The following is a 21,863-nucleotide window of genomic DNA, read 5'->3' on the forward strand; positions in this document are numbered from 1 at the left end:
TCGGTCCATCAATTTCGTCCAGACTTAAACATCTTAAATGTGTGAACTGTCATTCATGGTCCCGGGAGGATGAATCCTAATGACTTTGGCGATCCCCTGTCTTTCCCTCTAGCACCACCTTGAGGTTGGCATTTATAGTTTCAACCACTGGATGGATTCTCATGAAATTAGACATTCCTGGTCCCCTCAGGAAGAATTGTAATAACTGGAATTTTCAGATAATCGTGCCGCCATCAGGTTCAAAATTAAATTTCCCTAATACTTTCCCCCCAACAAAAGGACTTTCCCATGAGCAGAGCTTTGTGTTTGGTACTAATTTGCAAATGTTAGCATGCCAACACGCAGAACCAAGATGAGCATAGTAGATATATCTAAAAAAATTATTATTAGCATTGTCTTTATGAGCATGTTAGCCTGTCGACATTAGAATTTAAGTTTAAACACAGCTGCCCTTGCAGAGATGCTAGCGTGACTGTAGATGCTTCTGTTTACGCTTCAAAAGGCACCTTTTTTGTGTTGTTGTATTGATCCCATCACGGACTAATATTTGCTTTACTATGCCCAAGTCAGGCTTTGGACTGTGCCGGGGGTGAACGACACCGCGGCAAACGGACCCACTGTTCCACTCTTGTACGACGCAAGAAACAAGAAATCAATGACAATCTGCACAAGAGGGGTCAAAGGCACAAGACTCACTGTAGTGAGTCAACGAAACGGTCGTAAAAACTGTGCGGTTATGCGTTTTTACTGCACTGTGCTTTTAATGCATTGGTCACTCCATACACACCCGTGTGCAACAATTTGTCAAATTAATCTTTCGACCTCGTCTACTGTTACGGATTCACCTCAGGCTACGAGCCAGCTGCTGGACCAACATCTGTCATGTAAGCGAGTGCTCAAAGTCCAAACAGGGACCGAAGTATGAATGAGGCTTTTAATTCAGGTTATGGAGAACTTTAACAGAAGCAACACACATCAGCCCCATTCCAATGCTGATAGAACCAGTGTAGTGATACCAAACAATGCCGTTCAACTGATACTGTTCAACTGATAGCTGCATACTCTATAACTTAGATGTAGTACACACACACACGCAAACACGCACCGTGCACGCACGCACGCGCACACAGTACACAAATCTTTACAGCCCCTTCATTGTTTGTGTTTTGGTTACTAAATGTCATGTGACTTGCTGTGATTAGCTTGAGCTCCTCTGATAGTCTGATTTGTGTTAAATGCACTGCAACTGTAAAAAGACAGAACAAACAGTCAAATGTCCAACTAATTTACGTTTTTAAATCTAGTTTAGAAACTCCAGTGGATATTTGCCTTTATTTCCTCGACTGAAAACGGCTCCGACAGTGTGCTCCTTGATAAATCTTTGAATTTGAGACCGATCGAAGACTCTGTGGGAGAATGGCAATGGTTTTAGTTTTGCATCTGTGGTTGAAATGGAACTATACGACTTAAGAAATCAACATTAATTTATTTCAAACTGGAAGTTCTCAATTAAGAAAGAAACACTCGGGTGTGGGACATTCGGAACACGAGCAATAAAGTCAACAGGCTTTGTGCAAATTACGTCAGTGCTTCCCCCACAGTCTCAACCTCTCGGTGGTAGTCTGTTCTGCCAGACTGCGTGGTTCTCGGTCACGTGTTCAAGCTCATACTGCAGCTCAGCATCTTCGTGGTGAGAAACACTATGAGCATTAAAGCTAGGCTAACTGCAGTGCCAGCAAGCAGTGTTAGTGTAGTAGTGTAGATCCCAAACACGTCCCCAAAAAAAGTCCGTCAAGAGAAGCGTTTGTATCGACTCTTTCCTAGATGAGATAAGAAGCATAAGGTGCCCGTCTTCTTCAGCTTGACAACAAACCTGCAGATGTCTAAACACGGCGACTTCTGCACATTCTTCCTTTGGTTAAAGTCAATTGTTCGCGTTGAACGGCCGGGATCAGGACAAAACGCCCGCCAGCTCTTCCTCGTCATTGTCGCCGACACCCTCGGCGCGACTGTCGCAAGTGGTCACGAGCCCGAGTCCCAGCTCTGCCAGCTCCTCACAGCTCATGTCAGTCCTCACCGTGATCTTGGTCTCCAGGCGGTTACACAGAGTCCTGTATGTAGGCAACGGGTAACCCAGCTCTCGCAAGTACTCGTAGCCCTTGAAGCCAACTGCGCAGCGGATCTTGCGGGCCTTCAGGATGGTCTCTGGGGACCAGACGGCCCGACGGGAGCGCTTGGTGAGGGACAGGGCACGGATCTGATCCTCGTACAGAAAGTTCTGCAGGCCCCTCTCGAGCCGGTCCAGGCGATACAGACGTTTCTTCATCTCCTCTGCCTGACAGAGACAAAGAGGACGTTTGTTAAACTACACGTTGCTGCTTTTTTTTAACTAATGATCAGGGGTTGGGTGAGGTTTCCTTGAAATGCAGGCAGTTACCGATTACAAATGACATGGCAATTTATGTAATAAGTATATGCAAGCCGTTGGATTACAAAAATAATGTAATCTAATCAGAAAACTTTTGGATTACTTGAAAATTCAAACATTGAAATATAATATATAAATATATTTGAGTTCCCCAAATTACTCATTCATTTTTCAACTCAAATAAAATGCATTGAGCATATTCAGCATTTACAAAACAAACAAAAAAAAGCATTATCATTACCTATGAATCATAGAAAAATAAAATGAAACATTAACAAAACTGGCAACCTGAGAGGAGTAAAGTGTTTAGTAATGTACACAGTAACCTGTATATATATTTTTTAATTCTGATTTTAAAATTGCCCTATTTTGAAAGAGACATCATCAATATGCAATGAAGTCATCCTTGAGATCTCGACAATGTAACTAATCTAATCACTAATTTCAAATGTAATCTGGTCTGATTATAGTTACTTATTTTTTGTAATCTGATTAAGTAATCCAGATGAAATCCATTCCTATCCAGCCCTGTTCATGATTCTTTATGAGTTCCTTAGACAGTTTCCTTTATCAGAGTCCATATGACTAACAGATAGTTATAAACGGGTATACCCAGGTGATAAACTAACCACCACACATTTCTGACAAAGTCTGCACCAATGTTGGAAGATAAGACACGCGTATTCATCCCACCTCCTTCTGTAGCCTTGCAGTGTGCTGCATCTCATGCTCCAGCAGTGTCTGGAGGAGATGACACTGTGTGCAGGGCTGCCGACCCTCGACCGACCAGTCCGCATCATACTCCTCCATGCCAGGCAGAGGGGTGCGCCTGGCATAGCCATGGTCCCCAATGTTCAGCTCCTTCTCCACTAGGAACACAAAGCATCGCCTAACTAGTACAGGATTCCCTCAATGGGATCTGGTGCCTTACCATCGTTTTCAACAGATTGTTTTTTTTCAAATGATCAAAAGTATAACGTTAAGATATTCTAGGATAATGACATTTGACAAAGCCGCAATGTTTGCGATCACTTTTTCAATTACCAGATGAACCTGGTTTAATCAGTTCTAGCCCACTAGGGGGCTGAAAAACATCAAATCTGACAATACAGTAAAAACACAATATGAAAAGGTGTTTCTGCTTGCATGTGACCAAACAAAAGCATATTTACATAATGAGCCGACACAGAGGAACATAACTGTTGAATACGTCATGATTCCGGCACCTACATTTAGAGGAAGCCTGTTTCTCTCTTTGATGTTGATGTGATTTTACTACACTGGCCAGGGCTATGGAAGCAAGTAAGAGACATAAGTCTTTGAACTTTAACAGCCACTGAATACTTAATATTGAAATATTTTATTTTGAAAAACATGTATCTGAATTTATTTGTTCGGAATTCACCTCTTTGAAATTATTTTACTTCGGTATTCATATACAAAAAATTCAGATCTCAAATTTCAAAATATTTCAATATTAAGTATTTAGTGGCTGTTAAAGACTCATGTCTCTTATTTGCTTCCATACAGGGGCGCGAACCCGCAGCCTCTGCTACGGGACACTGGCGCGCTAACCACCAGGCCAAACCCCCAAGTCCTAGGGTCATCCGCTAGCACGTCTGTTAAAGGGATAGTTCAGGGATTTTGAAATGGGGTTGTATGAGTTCCTTAAGCACAGTTATTATGTTACCTTGTGGAGATGGTGATCATCGATTTCATTTTACGGAGTTTGGAAGAGAAGTGGAAGAAGCGAAAGTCCTAGTCCCACTGTTGCAGAGGGGACCACCGAAAAACGGCTTTTTCGCCACATTTTTAAATGCAAAAAAATGTATCTGTTCAATTGTACGCTAAAGGACGTATTTTTCATAAAATAAATATTCATAAGTAACTCATACAACCCCACCTCAAAATCACTGAACTATCCCTTTAAGGTGTCGGGGAGTGATGTGTTGTGTTGTGGTCTGTGGCATGTTTGGGGGATTTTGATTAACAGAGCTCTTTTCGGTGCACACACAAGACCGACAGCTAGCAGACCGTGGGGAAATATTCGCAGATTTTTACAAAACATGTATTGCTTTAGAACCGCTTACTGCCCCTTTAAGATATATTTTGGTTCCGGTGTAAACCACGTGTGTTGTGATGAGAGTGGCGACGACCACAGTGGAGGCTGGATGACAGCAATGAGATAAAGGTGGCTAAAGAGATCTGTAGATCTGAGGAGCATGAGGAATTCTTACAACACGGCCATTTTCATTCCACATTTATATTAAAAAAAAATTCATCCAATCATTTTATTAAAAAAAAACCTGAGAAACCAGCTGAGTAAGTGTTGTTTCAACAATGATGACATGGAGAGAAATTTCCATCCCCAATACAAATATTTATGTAGAAACAATCACTGGTTGCTTGGATCTGAATTAATGTTGTATTCAATGTGTTACAGTGCTGAGGCTTGTGTTTGCCTAGACCGCAATGTGTAGTGCTGGCTGTCTGGAAAGTGCCACACTGGAGACAAACAACGCCGCGTTCGTCAGTCCCTCAGAAGCTTCCTGGGAAAAGCAGACGTGGTTGAGAATGTAGTTCGTACAGTTACCTGGCTCAGGTTTCAGGGGCAGCAGGATGTACGGGGTGGTGACCGCGGGGTAGAGAGGGTCTCCGCAACTGAACAGAGTGGGGATGGCATTGGGCTTCAGCTTCTTGCCGCCGGCCGGAGACCTGGCTATCTCCTCGAACTGGCTCTGCTCAAAATGATCCTTGGAGACGCAAGAGAGATGCACACACAGATCCATTTTAATCCAATTGATGATGCAGCTCAAAGGAACACAGTCAGATGTGGCATACGTAAAAGTGACCATATATGAATGAATATAACTCATGACTTTATCTTTAGTGATCAGCCCGGTCCAGTATTACCCAGGGTCTTATTTTGGACCAATGGCATCGTCTCCGTGCCAGTGTCGGCGCGCACTCACCTGACAGAGCCTGGAGTGAGAAGTTGGTTCGAATTCGCGGCGACTGTTCATCACCCACTTCTTGTTGCGGACGGGGTCCTTGGGGAACCGGAACAGCTGTTTGCCCATGTTGGTCGAATTGGAGCAGTTCGGAGCGGAGCAGCCACCCATCGCAGCAGCTAGAACAAGACAGCGCAGCTCGACTCAGTGGACGCTAAGTTAGCTTGGCTGTGAGCGAAGCTCAGCTGGAGGGGTTGTTCTCATCAATATCGGTTGACTGCTAACGCGGTGTGAAAGCAAGATGAACGTTTTCTTGAAATGTTCACTGGCGGAAACCAGAGAGTCGCCCTGCCGATGTCGACGTGGTTTTTAAAGGATGTTATTTAGACAAGTGCGTCTGACATAAGTCGCTTCTTACTTTGTTTGAGCCAAAATGGCGCACGGCTCTACGACGGCTGAGTAAAATGACGCATTGTTTATATGCGCCCGTTGTGAACGCCTGACTGCAATTTTTGTTGAAAAGCGAAAAAAACGAAAACAAATTGAAACAAAACACACTCCACGAATCATTATGAAATATTTGTTTTAATATAATACCTATGAATATTTTTTTGATTCATATAGCGACAAATTATATTTATTTACGCTCTGGTAATAGTCAAACTACTATTGGTTGTTTGTCAGAGGACCCCAGGAAGCACGTTTTGAAATATTTACTGTCGAGCCGCTGTAAGTTGTCGCCGGAATAAATGCCAATAAATGAATAAGTGTATACAGCATTCGTGAAGAAAGTACAACACGTGCACAGCAAACCAAGCCTCCACATCGAGCAGCCGGCAATGAAGACCATTGCAAGTTAGTTCGCTAAGTTAGCTAAGACTGAGTTAGCATCGATAGCTTCAGGAAAAAACGTGTTAGCCGCGGGAAAAAAAAAGCGTTGTCGAGACAAACATGGAGCCTCCACTGGTGGTCCCGGTCATCGATGTCCAGAATGATAACTTCAATGATCTTTGGCCTGCAATGGTAGTGGCCATTAAAACGGCGTCATTCATTGCACTGGACACGGTAAGTGAAATGTTCGCGTGTGTGTGTTTGACCAGCGTGGTTTTCCCACTTATGACAGTTGCAGCTTGGGAGCCACGAGTTGCACCAGTGTCACGTGATTAAAGAAGCAAGCATCTCTGTTTTGTTTGCAGGAGCTGAGCGGTCTTGGGAATAGAAAGTCCCTGCTGGCCGAGTGAGTATCAACCTGCCCCTCCTCTCCACTTCTTCCCAACACACACATACACACACACACACACTCACACACCAACTCACACACCCGAGTCATCCACTTGCATCCTCTGAAGCAGGGATGGGCAACTCTGATGATAGGGAGGGCCACAAAAGTGTTATCCTCACTACCAGAGGGCCAGATTGTGACCCTGCATTTTCACCAGTAGGACACTGTAACCACATCGTTCAATTAGCCAGTTATAGCTACTAAATAATTCATGAATACAGCAAAAAAATAAAGAACGTTAATCAAAGTTTATTTTACCAACATCTCTATTTTTCATATTCAAATGCATTTAGTAATTATCCTATTCAGAAAAAAGCTGCCTCGATCACGTGTCACAGGGTGGAATCGAACTCACGACGCCTGGTGTGTGAAACAGACCCGCTAGCAGGGAGCAAACCCAGAATGAAGTGTAACCACATTGGCCAGTGCAGCACACAACTAGGGCTCTGACCACCGTTACAGGTGCACGACAAAACCAAACATGTATTCTGTTTTGGCCGGTTGTGTCTCTCTACGTCATGTGGAGTTGGCATTACGGGCAAGACCAGATGAGACCGCAGTTGCTTGGAAAAAAAAGTCTTGCATTTCGAGGGAGTGACCTCTAACGGATGGGCCGCTTGCACCTGTTAAATGAACAAAAATCAAAAATTTATATTTTATATCTTTTTTTTAATTTATATTTGGAAATTGGCCCGAGGGCGGCCAGTTGCCCATCCCTGCTCTAAAGTGTCTGCAAATCTCTTGAGTTCGTCCCTGACCCTGCTGCTGTGTTTCAGATCGATAGAGGACAGATATAAAGCCATATGCCATGCAGCGCGAACTCGCTCCATCCTCTCCCTGGGAATTGCCTGCTACAAGAAACTGGACAATAAGGTACAACAAGACGATGCCTCCTCAAACTGTAATACGTCCAATTAAATTGTTCTCACGCATTGCAAGGTGGTTGGGAGACATACCACAGCCGTGTCAAGGACAAGAACTTGCCGCTGCAGATTCCTTATGTGTTATTATGTCTGTGAAGTTCTCCACCGTCACCTTTTCTCTCATCTTCCCCCTTCTTCAGGCTGCAGACACATACCTGGTCCAGGTGTATAACCTCACCCTGCTGTGTTCAGAGGAGTACATGATAGAGCCGCAGTCAGTCCAGTTCCTGGTGCAGCATGGATTCGACTTTAACAAGCAGTACGCTCATGGAATCCCTTACTGCGGGGGGAATAACAAGGTAATGACACCTACATGCTTCATGCTCTGTCTGTCCTGTGCCCACTGTGCTTCTGTGTTGCACCTATTTGTACCAAATGCAGTTGCTGTGTAGATGCTGATATTTGACTTCTGAATGTCCGTTCTCTCTCTACCCTCGAATGTCAGGGAGGATCTGATTACCAAGGCGTCCACATCAGGGCGCTCTTCACTGAACTGCTGCGCGCCAGGAAACCCCTGGTGTTCCACAATGGCCTCATCGACATGGTCTTCCTTTACCAGGTACCAGTATTATTCATTCCTTTTTTATTTTAAGATGTTAAATGTGTTTCGCAGTTTTCTTTTGTAGAAGAAAATCCCACTGAATTGAGTTGGTTAGAAATCAAGTCTATGAATAAGTCAACTATTGTTCCAGTGCTAATTACGGATAATAAGTTCAAGTCCCCCTCCACTTAAAAAATGGTTTTCTTCTGTTTCTGTCTGATATTGATTATAGGGACTTGTATCTGAGCAAATTTTGTCACTTAGAGGTGTTTTCACATTCTTCTCCTGGAGTAGGAGATTTCTGTGCACTTCTCATTAATTTGAAATTCAAATGAATCCTGGGCGAGCTCGATTAAGTATGTCACAAATACAGAAAACCAATCGCTGTAGAATATGCGATTGTAGGCAAAGAAACCAGGTATGTTCCATGCACGCATAGGCAGCGCACCCACGAGAGAACGGCAGGTGTGTCTGCACCCGTCACAGTGGGAGAGAAATCTGAACCAGTGGTTCAGAGCCAGGCTGTAGGGTTTAGCCAGCCAGGGTTTTGGGCAGGCAGGCACCACAGATACCAAACTTTATGTGCACAAACACTGAAAAAGGGATTTTTTTTTTTTGGCATAATATGTAACATTTAAGTTAAAGGAAAACCTGTGTTGCACTTGTGGTCCATCATCTTGCCTGGTTGTTGTACATGTCTAGTTATACAGCATGTAAATAATAAAATATTATACATACTAGCTTTATAGTGTATGTCAAATGTACAGTATCAGCTGTGACTAAATCAAGAACGTAATATAATCAGTGATCTATATTGGTTTTTTTTCTTTGTCACAGCATACCTTTTTTTTTTTTAAATAACTTCTTTTTTGAATTTCAATTTATTTTGTGTTTCTCTCCCAGAGTTTTTATGCTCATCTGCCTGAACGCCTGGCGACCTTCACAGCTGACCTGTCTGACATGTTTCCTGCTGGCATCTTTGACACAAAATACGTCACTGAATTTGAGCTCCGGCTCACTGCCTCCTATCTGGAGTACGCCTATAAGAAATGGTGAGCATGGGTTTATAACACAATACACATTCATGTGAAAACACCGTTTGATGTTTAATAACAGTAAGAGATTCATGAAAATACAGATGGAAGTGTGAAAATAGGTCCAGTTGCCTTTGCACTGCGAAGAGAGAAGAGGTTTATGGTCTGTTGAACCTTTTTACATCCCTTTGTCAAATGGACCACAGCTGATTGGAACATGTCTTTAACCTGAGTTCTGAAATGATTCATTAAAACACACCAGTCACTAGAAAGGAGTATTAAGTTATCAATGACCTGGACCTACTAAAATGCAATCAAATTCAAGTTTGTACTTTTGAAATTCCCCAAACTATTTGCCTTGTGAACAGCCATATTACAAAAGCTGTTTAAAAGATTTTACCCTTTGTGTAGATTGATTAATGCACTTTTTTTTTTGCATAATTTGGCTTAATGTACCTTTTTTAGATAATAGACCTAAATGGTGTGGGGTACTTTTGGTCAGCTACTGATTGGCCACCATTAACAAGTTTTGATTATTTCCATTTCTAATTTAATTTAAATGTAAAATATTTTTGGATTTTTAAATTGTTGTATGCGTGGAAATTGATAGTTTGTTGTGTATTTGTATCTGTCAGTCGTAGTAGACAATGCCAGGACGCCTATCGTGCTTGTATCATTGCTGTGTTTCATCAGTCATAATTTTTCCTCATATTATGTCCTCCACCTTCCAGTCAGCTGGATAACAGCCGCAGTTTGACCTCTGGAGGAACCGGACATCATGTTCACGTAGAGTTCTGTCAATACGCCGGTCACATGTCCAGCTATGTGGACTACAGAGTATGTCCAGTTATAGAGTCTCCTGAGGGACAGACTGACATCTGCCAGCGCTTCTCTGTGAGTTTCCACCTTTCTTTAAAATTTTTATTTCCTGAGGAAACTTTTTCAAAAAATGTTCAAGCTTAAGTGACATTAAACAAATGGAGTACTGGATAAGAGGTACAGAGGAAAGTTACAGTCCCTTTTTATTTCTTATTTTTTGTATCTGACGAGCAGACGAGCTACGTAGACTTTGTGTATTTAGGGCCCGAGCACAAGGACCCTATTGTTCCCTTAATTTTCCATAATTCCACACATTTTTGAGGACAAAAAAATGTTCTTTGCACACGTCTACTCTGGTCACTCGCATGGACATGGTGAAATGGCTTGATTGCGCGCCCTAACAGTTTTAAAAACCATAAACTAACTGATTGCACTTGGCCGGAGATTCTTAATATTTGTGAGACACATATATTAGGCAAAGACTTAAACACCTACTGGAAACTAGGGGAAAGTGAAATTTCTTGCTTTGATATATTCTCCTAGCAGGCTCAACAGATGTAGACTTCTTTTTTTTCAAGGTACTTGGCTGTTAGATTGTTCTAAGTATCTTGGAGAACTTGCCATAGTTTCTCCGGCGTATTGGAGCTTTTCAGTTTTGTCTTGTGTAAACCCCTGAGGCCTGTTTATTACCAGTTTTTTATCCCTATCCCTAAATAAATGTATTTATCATTCTGTGTTTATGGCACAGGTTCAATTGTCATTAGTTGAAATGTGGTACAGCCTCATATTTTCTATTTACAAACCATTACTATTTTAGAAAGTAGAATTCATACCACAGAACAGCCTGCTCCTTTGTGCAGAATCCAAAAACCACGGCGTTTTTCCACGGTAATCGACATCTGTACCGACTCCGATGCGAGGTGCGAGGGCCCCTTTAATGCTGCTTGCCGCTTTAATTGTATGTCCTTTGTCTTTGTTTTTGTTTGACAGGCATTTGGCTGGTGTCCAAATGGTACCAAGTGTCCATTATCCCACGACACGGACCAGATCATCCTACTGGATGAGAAAAACAAAGACGATAAGAAAAAAAGGAGGAAGAGACGTCGAGAGAAGAAGGGCGGAAAAGCGGAAGCAGAGGGCTCCTTGGTCTTTGACGGTGCCCCCAAAAACAAAATATCCTTCCTGGAGGTGGATCAGGATGAAACTGCATATGACCAGCCAAAGGTGACTGCCGATCCGTGCCCAGAAAGTGGGCCCCTGATGGACATTGATGGAAACACCGGACAGAATGAAGGAGAGATCATGAAAATAGAAAGCAAAGGGAATGGAGTGTGTGAAGACAACACAGACACTAGAACCTCTGCAAGAATAGTCATGAGTGATGAGGTGACAAACATGACCACCGACATGGATGAAAGCAGAACAGTCGATGGAGGAAGAGAGTTCAGTGACCACGCAGCTGTGACTGATGCTCAGAAGAAGAAGGCTGAGGCGGGAACACACCGAGCGGGCTTCGACGCCTTCATGACGGGATACATCTTTGCTCACTCGTGCACCTTGGTCAAGACTGATGCAGTTGGAGCTGCAGGGGTGAAGGAGGAGGAGCAGTCGTGGCTTCCTACCTGTCTCAATAAGGTTTATCTGAGTGGCAAGGCGGCACCTCTCAACGTGGTGAAAAGCACCTTCTCCAAGTCGTCCAAGGCCCACGTGCAGAAGATGGCAACTGTGTGGGGACAGTGAATGCAGTGTGCACACTTGCACATAGCAAGACACTTGTCGTTTAAACAATTGGAGGTTCACAATTTAAGTTTTTTTAGCCATGCTAGCAGTGAGGCTCTATGGATGGCAATAACGTAATACCACCCCATGTTGAAATATCTCAACAACTTGTTAGCATTGGCTACCATGAGGTTGATTTAATTTTTTTCCTGAAATATCTTGGAGACTTTTTGATGGATTGTAAGAAATTTGGCAGAGGTGTCCATGTTTCCATTAGGCTGAGTTTAAAAAAACAACCTTTGATTCCCTCATGTTCGATGTAGGACCATGAACAGTTTAATTTGTCCAATACTTAATTCATGACCAAATACCTTCAAAACTAATATTTTCCTCAGCTGTACTTTGTGTTAATTCAATGTTGGCATGCTACCAAACAATTCGTCAAGAAAATAGCATATTTATCAATAATAGAGCCCCCCCCCTTGTAATTTGATTAGCAATTATGTTTCTGAAAACAGCTAAAGAGAGATGATGACTGATATGTTGTCATTCCACATTTTGTATTAAGACCCGATTCCGGAGAAAAATAAACTGACGCTCTTGACCACAGATTCTTGTCTTTATTTTATGTTCTAGCTTAAGAGGAAACATTATAACAAATGTATACAGGTGCACCTCAAATTTCAATATCATGTAAAAGTCTTTGAAAAATGTTTTCGTCATGAAGCTTTGGTGTATTCTAGATTCATTACACGTAAAGTAAAATGTTTCAAGCCTTTTTACTTAAGTTTTAACATTGATGATTGCTGCTTACTGCTCATGGAAATCCAAAATCCAGTATCTCAAGATATTATAATATTCTCTTAGGTCACTCAAAAAAAAGGAATGTCCGACTTCCCTATTCAACTTGTTGCACTATGCAACTTCTGTGCTCGATGCCACCGAACCTAGCTGACATTGGACACACCTTGCTGCCTCCTTACAAAAGGGAGGGAAAACATTCTTATTGTCATAAGTATTTATAATGTGTGGAGTAAAATGCAGAGTCCTTTCACAACTTGGAAAAACATGGCCTGTGACAGTGGTAAGACACTTGTGTTGTGCACGACTTAGCTGATATAAATGTCAAGACAGTTCCTTTGTGTCAAGGTAACTGTAAACATTTTCAACACAGAAACATATAACAGGAAATGAATTTGCTGTCAGCTCCTTAAGTCCTATGTGAACAAAATCACAGCAGTTCAGGTGGTAGAGTAAGATAAGAGGAAAAAGAAACTGCCTTTTCATTATTATACGAAATAATGTATGGTAAGACATGTTAACACTAAAACAGTCTCAAAATTCAGATTATAGCCTCTCTGTCCATATTGAGCTGCAACAGCTCAGAAAAAAATTGTTTGTAAGACAGAAAATATCCGAAATACCATCTCCATTTTCTACATATCTGTTATTATAGGGATATAAAGGTGTAGCGAATATAGCTAGTTTACAAAATCTATATTTAGACATATAAGACTGTTATTGATTATATTATATTTTCATTTGACCTTGTAGAATGTCACTTACATGTTGCTTAAACCAAATCGACCTGCATCAGCGTTTCTTTTTTGTATCATATTGAAAACTGTATTTATGGTTCTGACAATGTCGCTTGTAATTGCCGACTTCGCCTCTTTCACATCAACGCGACGATGACCGGACAAGAAAACCCAGGGTCGACTGAGACAGCTGATATCCAGCTCCGTAGTACAGGTGATCAGGATGATCAATGTTAGGTCAAGTCAATCCAGGGAACGAAAAAGTTATCCTGAATGTGTTTCAACTCGCTTGGTAGTACATGCCCCTGGGTGAGGACTGCAGACGGCCGTGTGTTACCTCCATGACACACATTGACAACCTCTCTGTTTTAATCTGCAGTTGGTGAGCTTCAGTGGGAGGGCATGACATGTGATGTTCAAGCCAGCCAACCCCGGCTCCTCTCCCGGCTCCGTAGACAGAAGGCCGACCCGTAAAAGTCACTTGTCCTGTAACAACAAAGATTGTTTGTTCCTCCATGCCAGGCAGAGGGGTGCGTCTGGCGTAGCAATGGTCCCCAACGTTCAGCTCCTTCTCCACTAGGAACACAAAGCATCGTGTAACTAGCACTGCATTTCCTCAATGGGATGCCATACCAATTATCAACGGTGTAACATTAAGATATATTCTAGGATAATGGCATATATATGACAAGGACGCACTGTTTTCGATCACCTGATAAACCTGGTTTAATCTGTTTTAGGCCACTAGGGGGCTGAAAACTGTGAAATCTGACAAATATACAGTAAACACAATACATAAAAGGTGTTTCTGCCTGCTGTGACCAAACAAAAGCATATTTACACATTGAGCAGACAGAGAGGAACATAACTGTTGAATATGTCATGATTCCGGCACCTACATTTAAGTTCTATGGTAACTGTCCTTTAAAATGGAAGTAAGCGATTTTAGAGGAAGCCTGTTTCTCTCTATGTTGTTGTTGTTGTTGTTGTGATTTTAATGCACTGGCCGGGCTGCGAACCCACAGCCTCTGGTACGGGAGACCGAAGCAATAACCACAAGGCCAAAACCCCTGAGTCGCAGCATCATCCGCTGGCACGTCTCTTAAGCCCCTTTCACACTGGCCAAAAAAGCCGTTTAAACCCGTTAACACCCGGCGTTTTCTACAGTGTGAAAACGTTTAATCGGCATTCAGCCCCGGGTCAAATGACTCTGCAATAGACCCGGTAATAATCGGCTTCACCTCCGATCGGCATTGATGTTAACGTCACACCCGGATGAACGCACTAATTTGCGCGATGACGGAGGCAATGAAGGCTCGACTCCTCCGTCGTAACTGCTGTCACCTCACCAGCTGTAGTAAAGAGACCTCTCGCGTGTAGCTAGCTCGCTTAGCCTAGCTTTGGCTCGTTGGTGGTAACAACTAACACAATCCAGATCATCGATGAGGTTCAGAACGGGGCACTTCATTTCAACCCTTCGACGGACACACACGGCCTCATCAGGCGGTCTCTCATTACACAGTGGCCATAAACTGTCGGTAACAAGGATGATGTGTGGAGCCCATTCTCCTTGTGGCTGCAGTTACGTACACAAACACAGCGTGCAGCGCCAACCATCTTCTTCTCTCATACACACACACACTTAAAAAACCCATAGTGCTACCTGCTTAAAGGACCAGGCTCGGCTCGTAACACTGCGCTGTTTCAAGGCTGGATGTAAACAGCCAATCAGAATTGCTCCCTACCCCCAGTCTATGATTGGCTGGTTTTTCGAGGGATCCACCGTGGATTCAACCACGTCAACCGCCGTATTTTGCGAGAGAAAGAGGGATTTTTACGCAAAGGAAGGGATTTTAAGATACAAAAAATACAGAATGACGGAAAATAACACCACAAACATTTCACCACAGCCCCAGGTGAGTAGAGATTTTTGCGTTTGTTTCTTATTTGCGGCGCCCATGGTCTATGGTTGACTGGGACTAGGCTGTTTACATCCAGGCTTGAAGCAGCCCCCCTAGCATTTTTGATGAGGCTGTGCCACCTCGAGCGAGCGTCCAGGCAGAGTTGCGAGTGCACATGAGATGTCGAGAGCGCAGAGACACTGTGCGCGAGAGTTCAGAGCGAACAGGACAATTTTTCTTTGGTCAGATTAATATCTTCAGCTGGAGAGTGCTCAGAAGAGTCTGACTGCACGCTCACTAATGTGGCACAATAATTGCGCCATACCTTTTTGTTGTTTACTACACTGTTCTTCTTCTTTGTTTTATGGCACGCGCCGCTCTCTACCGCCATCTATGGCCACCACCTGTCTCTACATGATCATCAGACCCTGGTCAGCACGCAGTGTGAAAGTGGCCAATTGCCGATTAAACACGGGTCTACACGGTAATTTTGGTGTGAAAGTGGAATCAAAGGGATAGTTCAGTGACGGAAAAGCAGGTGTGGTTGAGAATGTAGATTATACAGTTACCTGGTTCAGGTTTCACGGGCTGCAGGATGTACGGCGCGATCGGGGCGTATGTGGCGTATGGGGGGTACGGGGCGATTGGAATGGAGCCTGCGCGGTAAGGACGGTCTCTGAAACGGAACAGTGTGGGGACGGCATGTGGCTTCAGCTTCTTCCCACCGGCCGCGGTCTTGGCTATCTCCTCAAACTGGCTCTGCTCAAAATGATCCTTGGAGGGAGACACAAGAGAGATTGTACACACGGATACATTATAATCCAGTTGATGATGCAGCTCATAAGAAACACAGGAGGAACAAATTGGATGATAAAAACACCTTGTCAGGTTTAGTTAGATGTGGCATGAGTAAAAGCGATTATATATGAATGACTTTATTCTTGGTCCAATCTAGTTTTACCCAGGGTCTTATTTTGGACCAATGGCATCGTCCCCATTGTCAGTCTCGGTGCGAACTCACCTGACAGAGCCTGGAGGCAGAATCTGGTTCGAATTGGCGACGACAGTTCTTCACCCACTTCTTGTTGCGGAAAGGGTCTCTGGGGAACCGGAACAGCTGTTTTCCTCTTCTGGTCGAGTTGGAGCAGTTCGGAGCGGAGCAGCCACCCATCGCAGCAGCCTGAACAAGACAGCGCAGCTCGACTGAAGCTGCCTAGCTTAGTTAGCTTGGCTGTAAACGAAGCTCTGCTGGGGGGGGTTGCAATCGTTCGTTTTTTGGTTGACTACTAACGCGGTGTAAACGCACGATAAACGTTCACTTTAAATGTTCACCGGTAGAAACCAGAGAGTCGCCCTGCCGATGTCTACATAGGTTTTGAAGGATGTAATTTAGACTAGTGTGTCTGAGTGTGTGTATGTGTAGCTCTCGTTTCTTACTTTGTTTGAGCCAAAATGGCGCACGGCTCTTCGACGGCTGGGTAAAACGACGCATTGTTTATATGCGCCCGTTGTGAACGCCTGACTGCATTTTTTTGTTAAGAAGCAAAACAAAACTACAAATAAATTACGAAACCCCCACACATTTCATAATTCATTATTAAATATTTTTGTTCATATAATACTCATGAATATTATTATTTTGTATTCATACAGTGACACATTATAGTTACTTACGCTCTGGCAATAGTCAAACTACTATGGGTTTGTTTGTCAGAGGACCCCAGGAAGCACGTTGATATGTTTACGGTCGTGCCGCTGTAAGTTGTCTGCCGGAATAAATGCCAATAAATTAATAAGTGTATACAGCATTCGTGAAGAAAGTACAACACGTGCACAGCAAACCAAGCCTCCGCATCGAGCAGCCCATAATGAAGACCTCTGCATGTTGCTGTCAGTAAACTACGTCAAGACAAACATGGAACCTCCACTGGTGGTCCCGGTCATCACTGTCCAGAATGATGACTTCGATGATCTTTGGCCTGCTATGGTAGTGGCCATTGAAACGGCGTCATTCATTGCACTGGACACGGTAAGTGAGGTTTCGTGTGTGTGTGTGTGTGTGTGTGTGTGTGTGTGTGTGTGTGTGTGTGTGTGTGTTTTTTGACTTGCGTGGTTTTCCCACTTATGACAGCTGCTGCCTGAGAGCCACGGACTGGGGTCAGTGCAATGGCCCCGGACTGTGCGTCAGTGTCACATGTGAATAAAGAAGCAAGCATCTCTGTGTTGCAGGAGCTGGGTGGTTTTGGGAATAGAAAGTCCCTGCTGGCTCAGTGAGTAAAAACCTGCCCCTCCTCTCCACTTCTTCCCAACACACACATACAAACTCACACACCCGAGTCATCCACTTGCATCCTCGAAAGTGTCTGCAAATCTCTTGAGTTCGTCCCTGACCCTGCTGCTGTGTTTCAGATCGATGGAGGACAGATATAAAGCCATATGCCATGCAGCGCGAACTCGCTCCATCCTCTCCCTGGGAATTGCCTGCTACAAGAAACTGGACAATAAGGTACAACAAGACGATGCCTCCTCAAACTGTAATACGTCCAATTAAATTGTTCTCACGCATTGCAAGGTGGTTGGGAGACGTACCACAGCCGTGTCAAGGACAAGAACTTGCCGCTGCAGATTCCTTATGTGTTATTATGTCTGTGAAGTTCTCCCCCGTCACCCCTTTTCTCTCATCTTCCCCCTTCTTCAGGCTGCAGACACATACCTGGTCCAGGTGTATAACCTCACCCTGCTGTGTTCAGAGGAGTACATGATAGAGCCGCAGTCAGTCCAGTTCCTGGTGCAGCATGGATTCGACTTTAACAAGCAGTACGCTCATGGAATCCCTTACTGCGGGGGGAATAACAAGGTGATGACACCTACATGCTTCATGCTCTGTCTGTCCTGTGCCCACTGTGCTTCTGTGTTGCACCTATTTGTACCAAATGCAGTTGCTGTGTAGATGCTGATATTTGACTTCTGAATGTCCGTTCTCTCTCTACCCTCGAATGTCAGGGAGGATCTGATTACCACGGCGTCCACATCAGGGCGCTGTTCACTGAATTGCTGCGCGCCAGGAAACCCCTGGTGTTCCACAACGGCCTCATCGACATGGTCTTCCTTTACAAGGTACCAAGTATTAATCATTCCTTTTTCACGTTTGGAGAAAAAGGAATGAAAGTAATGATGAGAAATCAAGTCTATGAATAAGTTAAGTTTAATGTGGCTTTAAACAGTTTGTACATATGTAAAGGCAGGCACCACATATATATTTTGTGTTGTAGAGCAACAGACATTCGACTATATAGAGGGCAGTGTTATTCAGAAACGTAACATACTTCTTTAATTTCTAACTGTGCATTAACAACTCTACGTGGGCTTTTTTTTTAAAGGGGAAATGCAACGTGTCAAGGTTTCTAGTTCTGTACGGGGCTATGACACGCTCCAGTCAGTTGCTCACTCTGGAAGTCAGCAGTGTCATTCCAAAAGAAAAAGGAAATGTATACATAATAGCTGCAGTATCATTTTCATTTATATTTTCTTCACACAAACATTGATGTGAATTCTAATTTCCGCTTCACTTTAAGTTAAAGGAAAACCTGTGTAGCATCTAGTGTTTCACTCGTGGTCCGCCATCTTGCCTGGTTGTTGTATATTTATAGTAATACAGCAAGTGAATAATAAAATATTATACATACTAGCTTTATAGTGTTTGTCAAGTGTACAGTATCAAGGTAAAATCAAGAATGTAATATGATTAGTGATTTATATCGGGTTTATGTCTGTGTCACAGCATACAATTTTCTTTTGTAAGATTTCGTTCTTTTTTAAATTGCAGTTTACTTTGTCTCTCTTTACCAGAGTTTTTAAGCTCATCTGCCCGAGCGCCTGGCGACCTTCACAGTCGACCTGTCTGACATGTTTCCCGCTGGCATCTTTGACACCAAATAGGTAACTGAATTTGAGCTCCCGTTCACTGCCTTCTATCTAGAGTACGCCTATAAGAAATGGTGAGAATAACACATTACAGACTCAAAAGTATGTAAGACAGACAAAACATTTTAATAACCATCTTAAATTTCTACTTATCTGTTATTAAGATAGAAAGGTGAAGCAAATGTAGCTCGTTAACAAAATCTGATATATTACTTTCTGATTGTTAGATTGTCTAACTAAAGAAATGTTTGTCAAAGACAGAAGCAGGTACCTGTCCTTTTGGTCCACAATCACCAGAAAACTAAAATCTTTTAATTACAGAATAGGCAATATTACACAGCTAAACACAAAAACAGCTTATTCTTAGTAACTTATGCCATATGTCCACTACTAACTACGAACTTTATTTTAACATGGTGCTGATATTTTTATTCATCTGAGGGAAGATAATTGTTATCCACTTGTTTTGTGCTTCAGCTCCATTTTTTTCTGTCACACTCTGCAGTACAGTCCAATTATTGCTAACTCTGGTGTTGACCTGGGTGAGGACTGCAGACGCTCCATGACGCACATTGACATCCTTTCTGCTTTAATCTGCAGTTGATGAGCTTCAGTGGGAGGGCGTGACATGTGATGTTCAAGCCGGCCACCCCCTGTTCCTCTCCTGACTGTGTAGACGGTAGACCGACCCGTAAAAGTCACTAGTTCTGCGATAACAAAGATTGCCTTCATTTTAACACCCAAACAATATAAAAGTAACTGCCAGAGGCAAAACACAGCCCTCAGGGTTTGTCAATCAAAAGACCATTCCACGTTAAGAAATGGTAGAGATAGTTCCTAGTTCAAGACACTAGCTGGGGTTTCACTGGGCCTGCCAGACGCAAAGGCTACATGGGAATCTGTGATCCTGCTAGATACGGAGGACAATCGGCAGTGGCAAAAACAGTCACTACAGCCATCCTGCCAGATGCTCTGGTGTGATACATGTGGGATGGTTTCTCAGCCCCTGTAGAGCATCAGGGAGCTACTCTGAGTTGCTCCAATCACACACCTTGGCCTCTTAGCGGAAGCCTGCTCCTCATTGCTCTCCTCCCTGCTCCTCCTTGTTGAAGGGCTGAGGCCTGAAGTTGAAGGGACAACAGCATCGTCATCCAGAGAGTTGTCACCGCCAAAAAATCCGAAAGTTTCCTCTGTGGTGAGTGGCCCAATGGTCTCAGGGTAACCAAGACCAAACACCTCAAGTTCAGGGGGCTCAATTCCATCCTCTTCATCCACACCAAAGGCATCAAGTCCAGGATCCTGCTCGGGTCTCCCTTGCTGGTTCCTTGCAATCAGCTGCTCAAGAACACCATGAGGATCAGCATAAGGAAAAGCCTGTGGAGCAGCATAACAAGGAACATACGGAGCAGCATAAGGAGGAACATACGCAAAAGGATAAGCGTAAGGATGGGCATATGGAGGAACATTCGCAAAAACAAAAGGATAAGCGTAAGGAAGAACATACGGAGGAGCATAAGCAAAAGGAAAAGGATTAGCATAAGGAAAAGCACTAAGCAAAGCATACGAATAGGCATAGGGACAAACAAAAGGGAAAGCATAAGGTTCAGCGTTGAATAGAGGATAATAAACTGGATTTTGAATAGCGCCATGTCGTCTCCAGTCCATCTCAAAGTCCTGTGGTGGGAACTGCTGAAACTCAGGAGAGGGAATTCTGACATTTCTACCATTGTCATGATCCACTTCTTCCGCTCTTTCCTCTCCCCTCCTGCAGTTTGGCTGGTCAAACCTGCGATGACCATCACCATTTTCATCATCTATATGCTGGGGAAGAGGAGGATTGTCACTGATGGTGTTCTCTTCAGGCCTCTCAGCATCAGGGCATTCAAAGTTGTGGTTCAATGACCCAAAGAAAACACCTGTGGGTGGACAAATGGAGGGTGGAGTATCAAAAGTCACATTCTGCAGTTCCATAAAACAGAAATGCGCCGCATTGTAGGCCCTGCTACCTGCATCCAATCGGTGCCTTGTAAACTGACGTAACGTTATTGTACGTTAACTTTAGCGAACAATATTGGACATTTCAAAATGACCTCAGGTTCACTGACTTCACGTTCAACAATAAACACATGAACCGTCAAGTCGTCAAATTAACCTTGACAAACGAGACCAAGACGCCACTGAATTTTAAAGACTTCACCTCACACACTTGTTGCTATGTGGTTGTGTCCACAGCGGTCGACAGATGCTTGAAAGAAGCGGCAACGCTGACTAGCTTCTGTGCTGCTTTCCCAAGTGCGCTTGTAATTCAGAAAAACACTGTACCCCCCATTTCCACCACACTTTCTGAATAAATTTAAAATTAATGCATTTTTCAATTTTGCATCTCATCTGTCAGCTCATTAGACATGCCTGGCAAAAACAAAGTATAAAGTGTAGTTTAAAGTATACAGAGACTTCTGTAATGCATTTCTCGTGATGACCAATGGCTTGTTATTTTCCCCACGGTTCCCATTAACAATTAGGTGGTTAAAGTGACCCCACTTCATGAGAACTTGTGGTGTACAGAGAGGCTGCTGCCCTTGTGATGAGGAAGCTGGGAAGTGTCCGCTGAAATTTATTTATTAGGGTTGGTGCCTGTGAAGTCAGTTGTCCACCTGAACTGACACTGGTCAGGAAGTAAAGGTGAGACGAAATACTGTACATCCATATTGTTTTCAATGTGCTTACAAACAAGCTATGTTATTGACAGCATCATCAGAACTATGAGTAAACTGAGTTTACCTGTGCCAACAGGCTTCTCAGA

At 43.4% G+C, this 21,863-nt stretch overlaps 3 protein-coding genes across 9 annotated transcripts; 2 read left to right on the forward strand and 1 right to left on the reverse strand.

The window, feature by feature from the left end:
* Window positions 1-920: 920 nt before the first annotated feature.
* Window positions 921-16,580, reverse strand: si:ch73-382f3.1 (uncharacterized protein LOC100151273 homolog). Its single transcript, XM_035633091.2, has 6 exons — window positions 16,158-16,580; window positions 15,706-15,910; window positions 5,401-5,558; window positions 5,022-5,181; window positions 3,122-3,297; window positions 921-2,335 (listed from the first exon to the last, which is right to left on the reverse strand). Exons 1-6 carry the CDS (start codon window positions 16,305-16,307, stop codon window positions 1,952-1,954), a joined length of 1,233 nt encoding a protein of 410 aa, XP_035488984.1. The 5' UTR covers window positions 16,308-16,580; the 3' UTR covers window positions 921-1,951.
* Window positions 5,546-12,306, forward strand: toe1 (target of EGR1, exonuclease). The gene is made up of 8 exons (XM_035633090.2): window positions 5,546-6,444; window positions 6,576-6,616; window positions 7,438-7,534; window positions 7,725-7,883; window positions 8,030-8,143; window positions 9,029-9,177; window positions 9,891-10,053; window positions 10,969-12,306. The coding sequence occupies exons 1-8, from the start codon at window positions 6,331-6,333 to the stop codon at window positions 11,716-11,718; spliced, it is 1,587 nt and encodes a 528-aa protein (XP_035488983.1). The 5' UTR covers window positions 5,546-6,330; the 3' UTR covers window positions 11,719-12,306.
* A 63-nt stretch (window positions 16,581-16,643) lies between the features above and the next one.
* On the forward strand, window positions 16,644-21,850 carry LOC118310296 (target of EGR1 protein 1-like). Of its 7 annotated transcripts, none has more exons than XM_047331783.1 (7): window positions 16,644-17,165; window positions 17,366-17,406; window positions 17,546-17,642; window positions 17,835-17,993; window positions 18,140-18,253; window positions 18,986-19,075; window positions 19,538-21,850. In XM_047331783.1, exons 1-6 carry the CDS (start codon window positions 17,019-17,021, stop codon window positions 18,992-18,994), a joined length of 567 nt encoding a protein of 188 aa, XP_047187739.1. In that variant the 5' UTR covers window positions 16,644-17,018; the 3' UTR covers window positions 18,995-19,075; window positions 19,538-21,850. The 7 variants fall into 7 exon arrangements, with proteins under 7 accessions (XP_047187739.1, XP_047187738.1, XP_047187737.1 ...); XM_047331782.1 differs by having other exon boundaries at window positions 19,566-21,850; XM_047331781.1 differs by having other exon boundaries at window positions 19,661-21,850.
* The last annotated feature ends 13 nt before the right edge of the window (window positions 21,851-21,863 follow it).

The sequence above is a fragment of the Scophthalmus maximus genome, chromosome 5 (genome assembly GCF_022379125.1).
Source record: "Scophthalmus maximus strain ysfricsl-2021 chromosome 5, ASM2237912v1, whole genome shotgun sequence".
NCBI classification, from domain to species: domain Eukaryota; kingdom Metazoa; phylum Chordata; class Actinopteri; order Pleuronectiformes; family Scophthalmidae; genus Scophthalmus; species Scophthalmus maximus.

Coding starts and splice junctions, on each gene's coding strand:
- si:ch73-382f3.1 (XM_035633091.2), bottom strand. CDS start 16,307: ATGGGTGGCTGCTCCGCTCCGAACTGCTCCAACTCGACCAGAAGAGGA. Junction 15,911..16,157: donor CTGCCTCCAGGCTCTGTCAG/GTGAGTTCGCAC, acceptor TCTCCCTCCAAG/GATCATTTTGAGCAGAGCCA. Junction 5,182..5,400: donor CTCACTCCAGGCTCTGTCAG/GTGAGTGCGCGC, acceptor TGCGTCTCCAAG/GATCATTTTGAGCAGAGCCA.
- toe1 (XM_035633090.2), top strand. CDS start 6,331: ATGGAGCCTCCACTGGTGGTCCCGGTCATCGATGTCCAGAATGATAAC. Junction 7,535..7,724: donor ACAAGAAACTGGACAATAAG/GTACAACAAGAC, acceptor CCCCTTCTTCAG/GCTGCAGACACATACCTGGT. Junction 9,178..9,890: donor GAGTACGCCTATAAGAAATG/GTGAGCATGGGT, acceptor TCCACCTTCCAG/TCAGCTGGATAACAGCCGCA.
- LOC118310296 (XM_047331780.1), top strand. CDS start 17,019: ATGTTGCTGTCAGTAAACTACGTCAAGACAAACATGGAACCTCCACTG. Junction 17,407..17,545: donor AGAAAGTCCCTGCTGGCTCA/GTGAGTAAAAAC, acceptor GCTGTGTTTCAG/ATCGATGGAGGACAGATATA. Junction 18,254..18,516: donor ACATGGTCTTCCTTTACAAG/GTACCAAGTATT, acceptor TTTTTTTTAAAG/GGGAAATGCAACGTGTCAAG.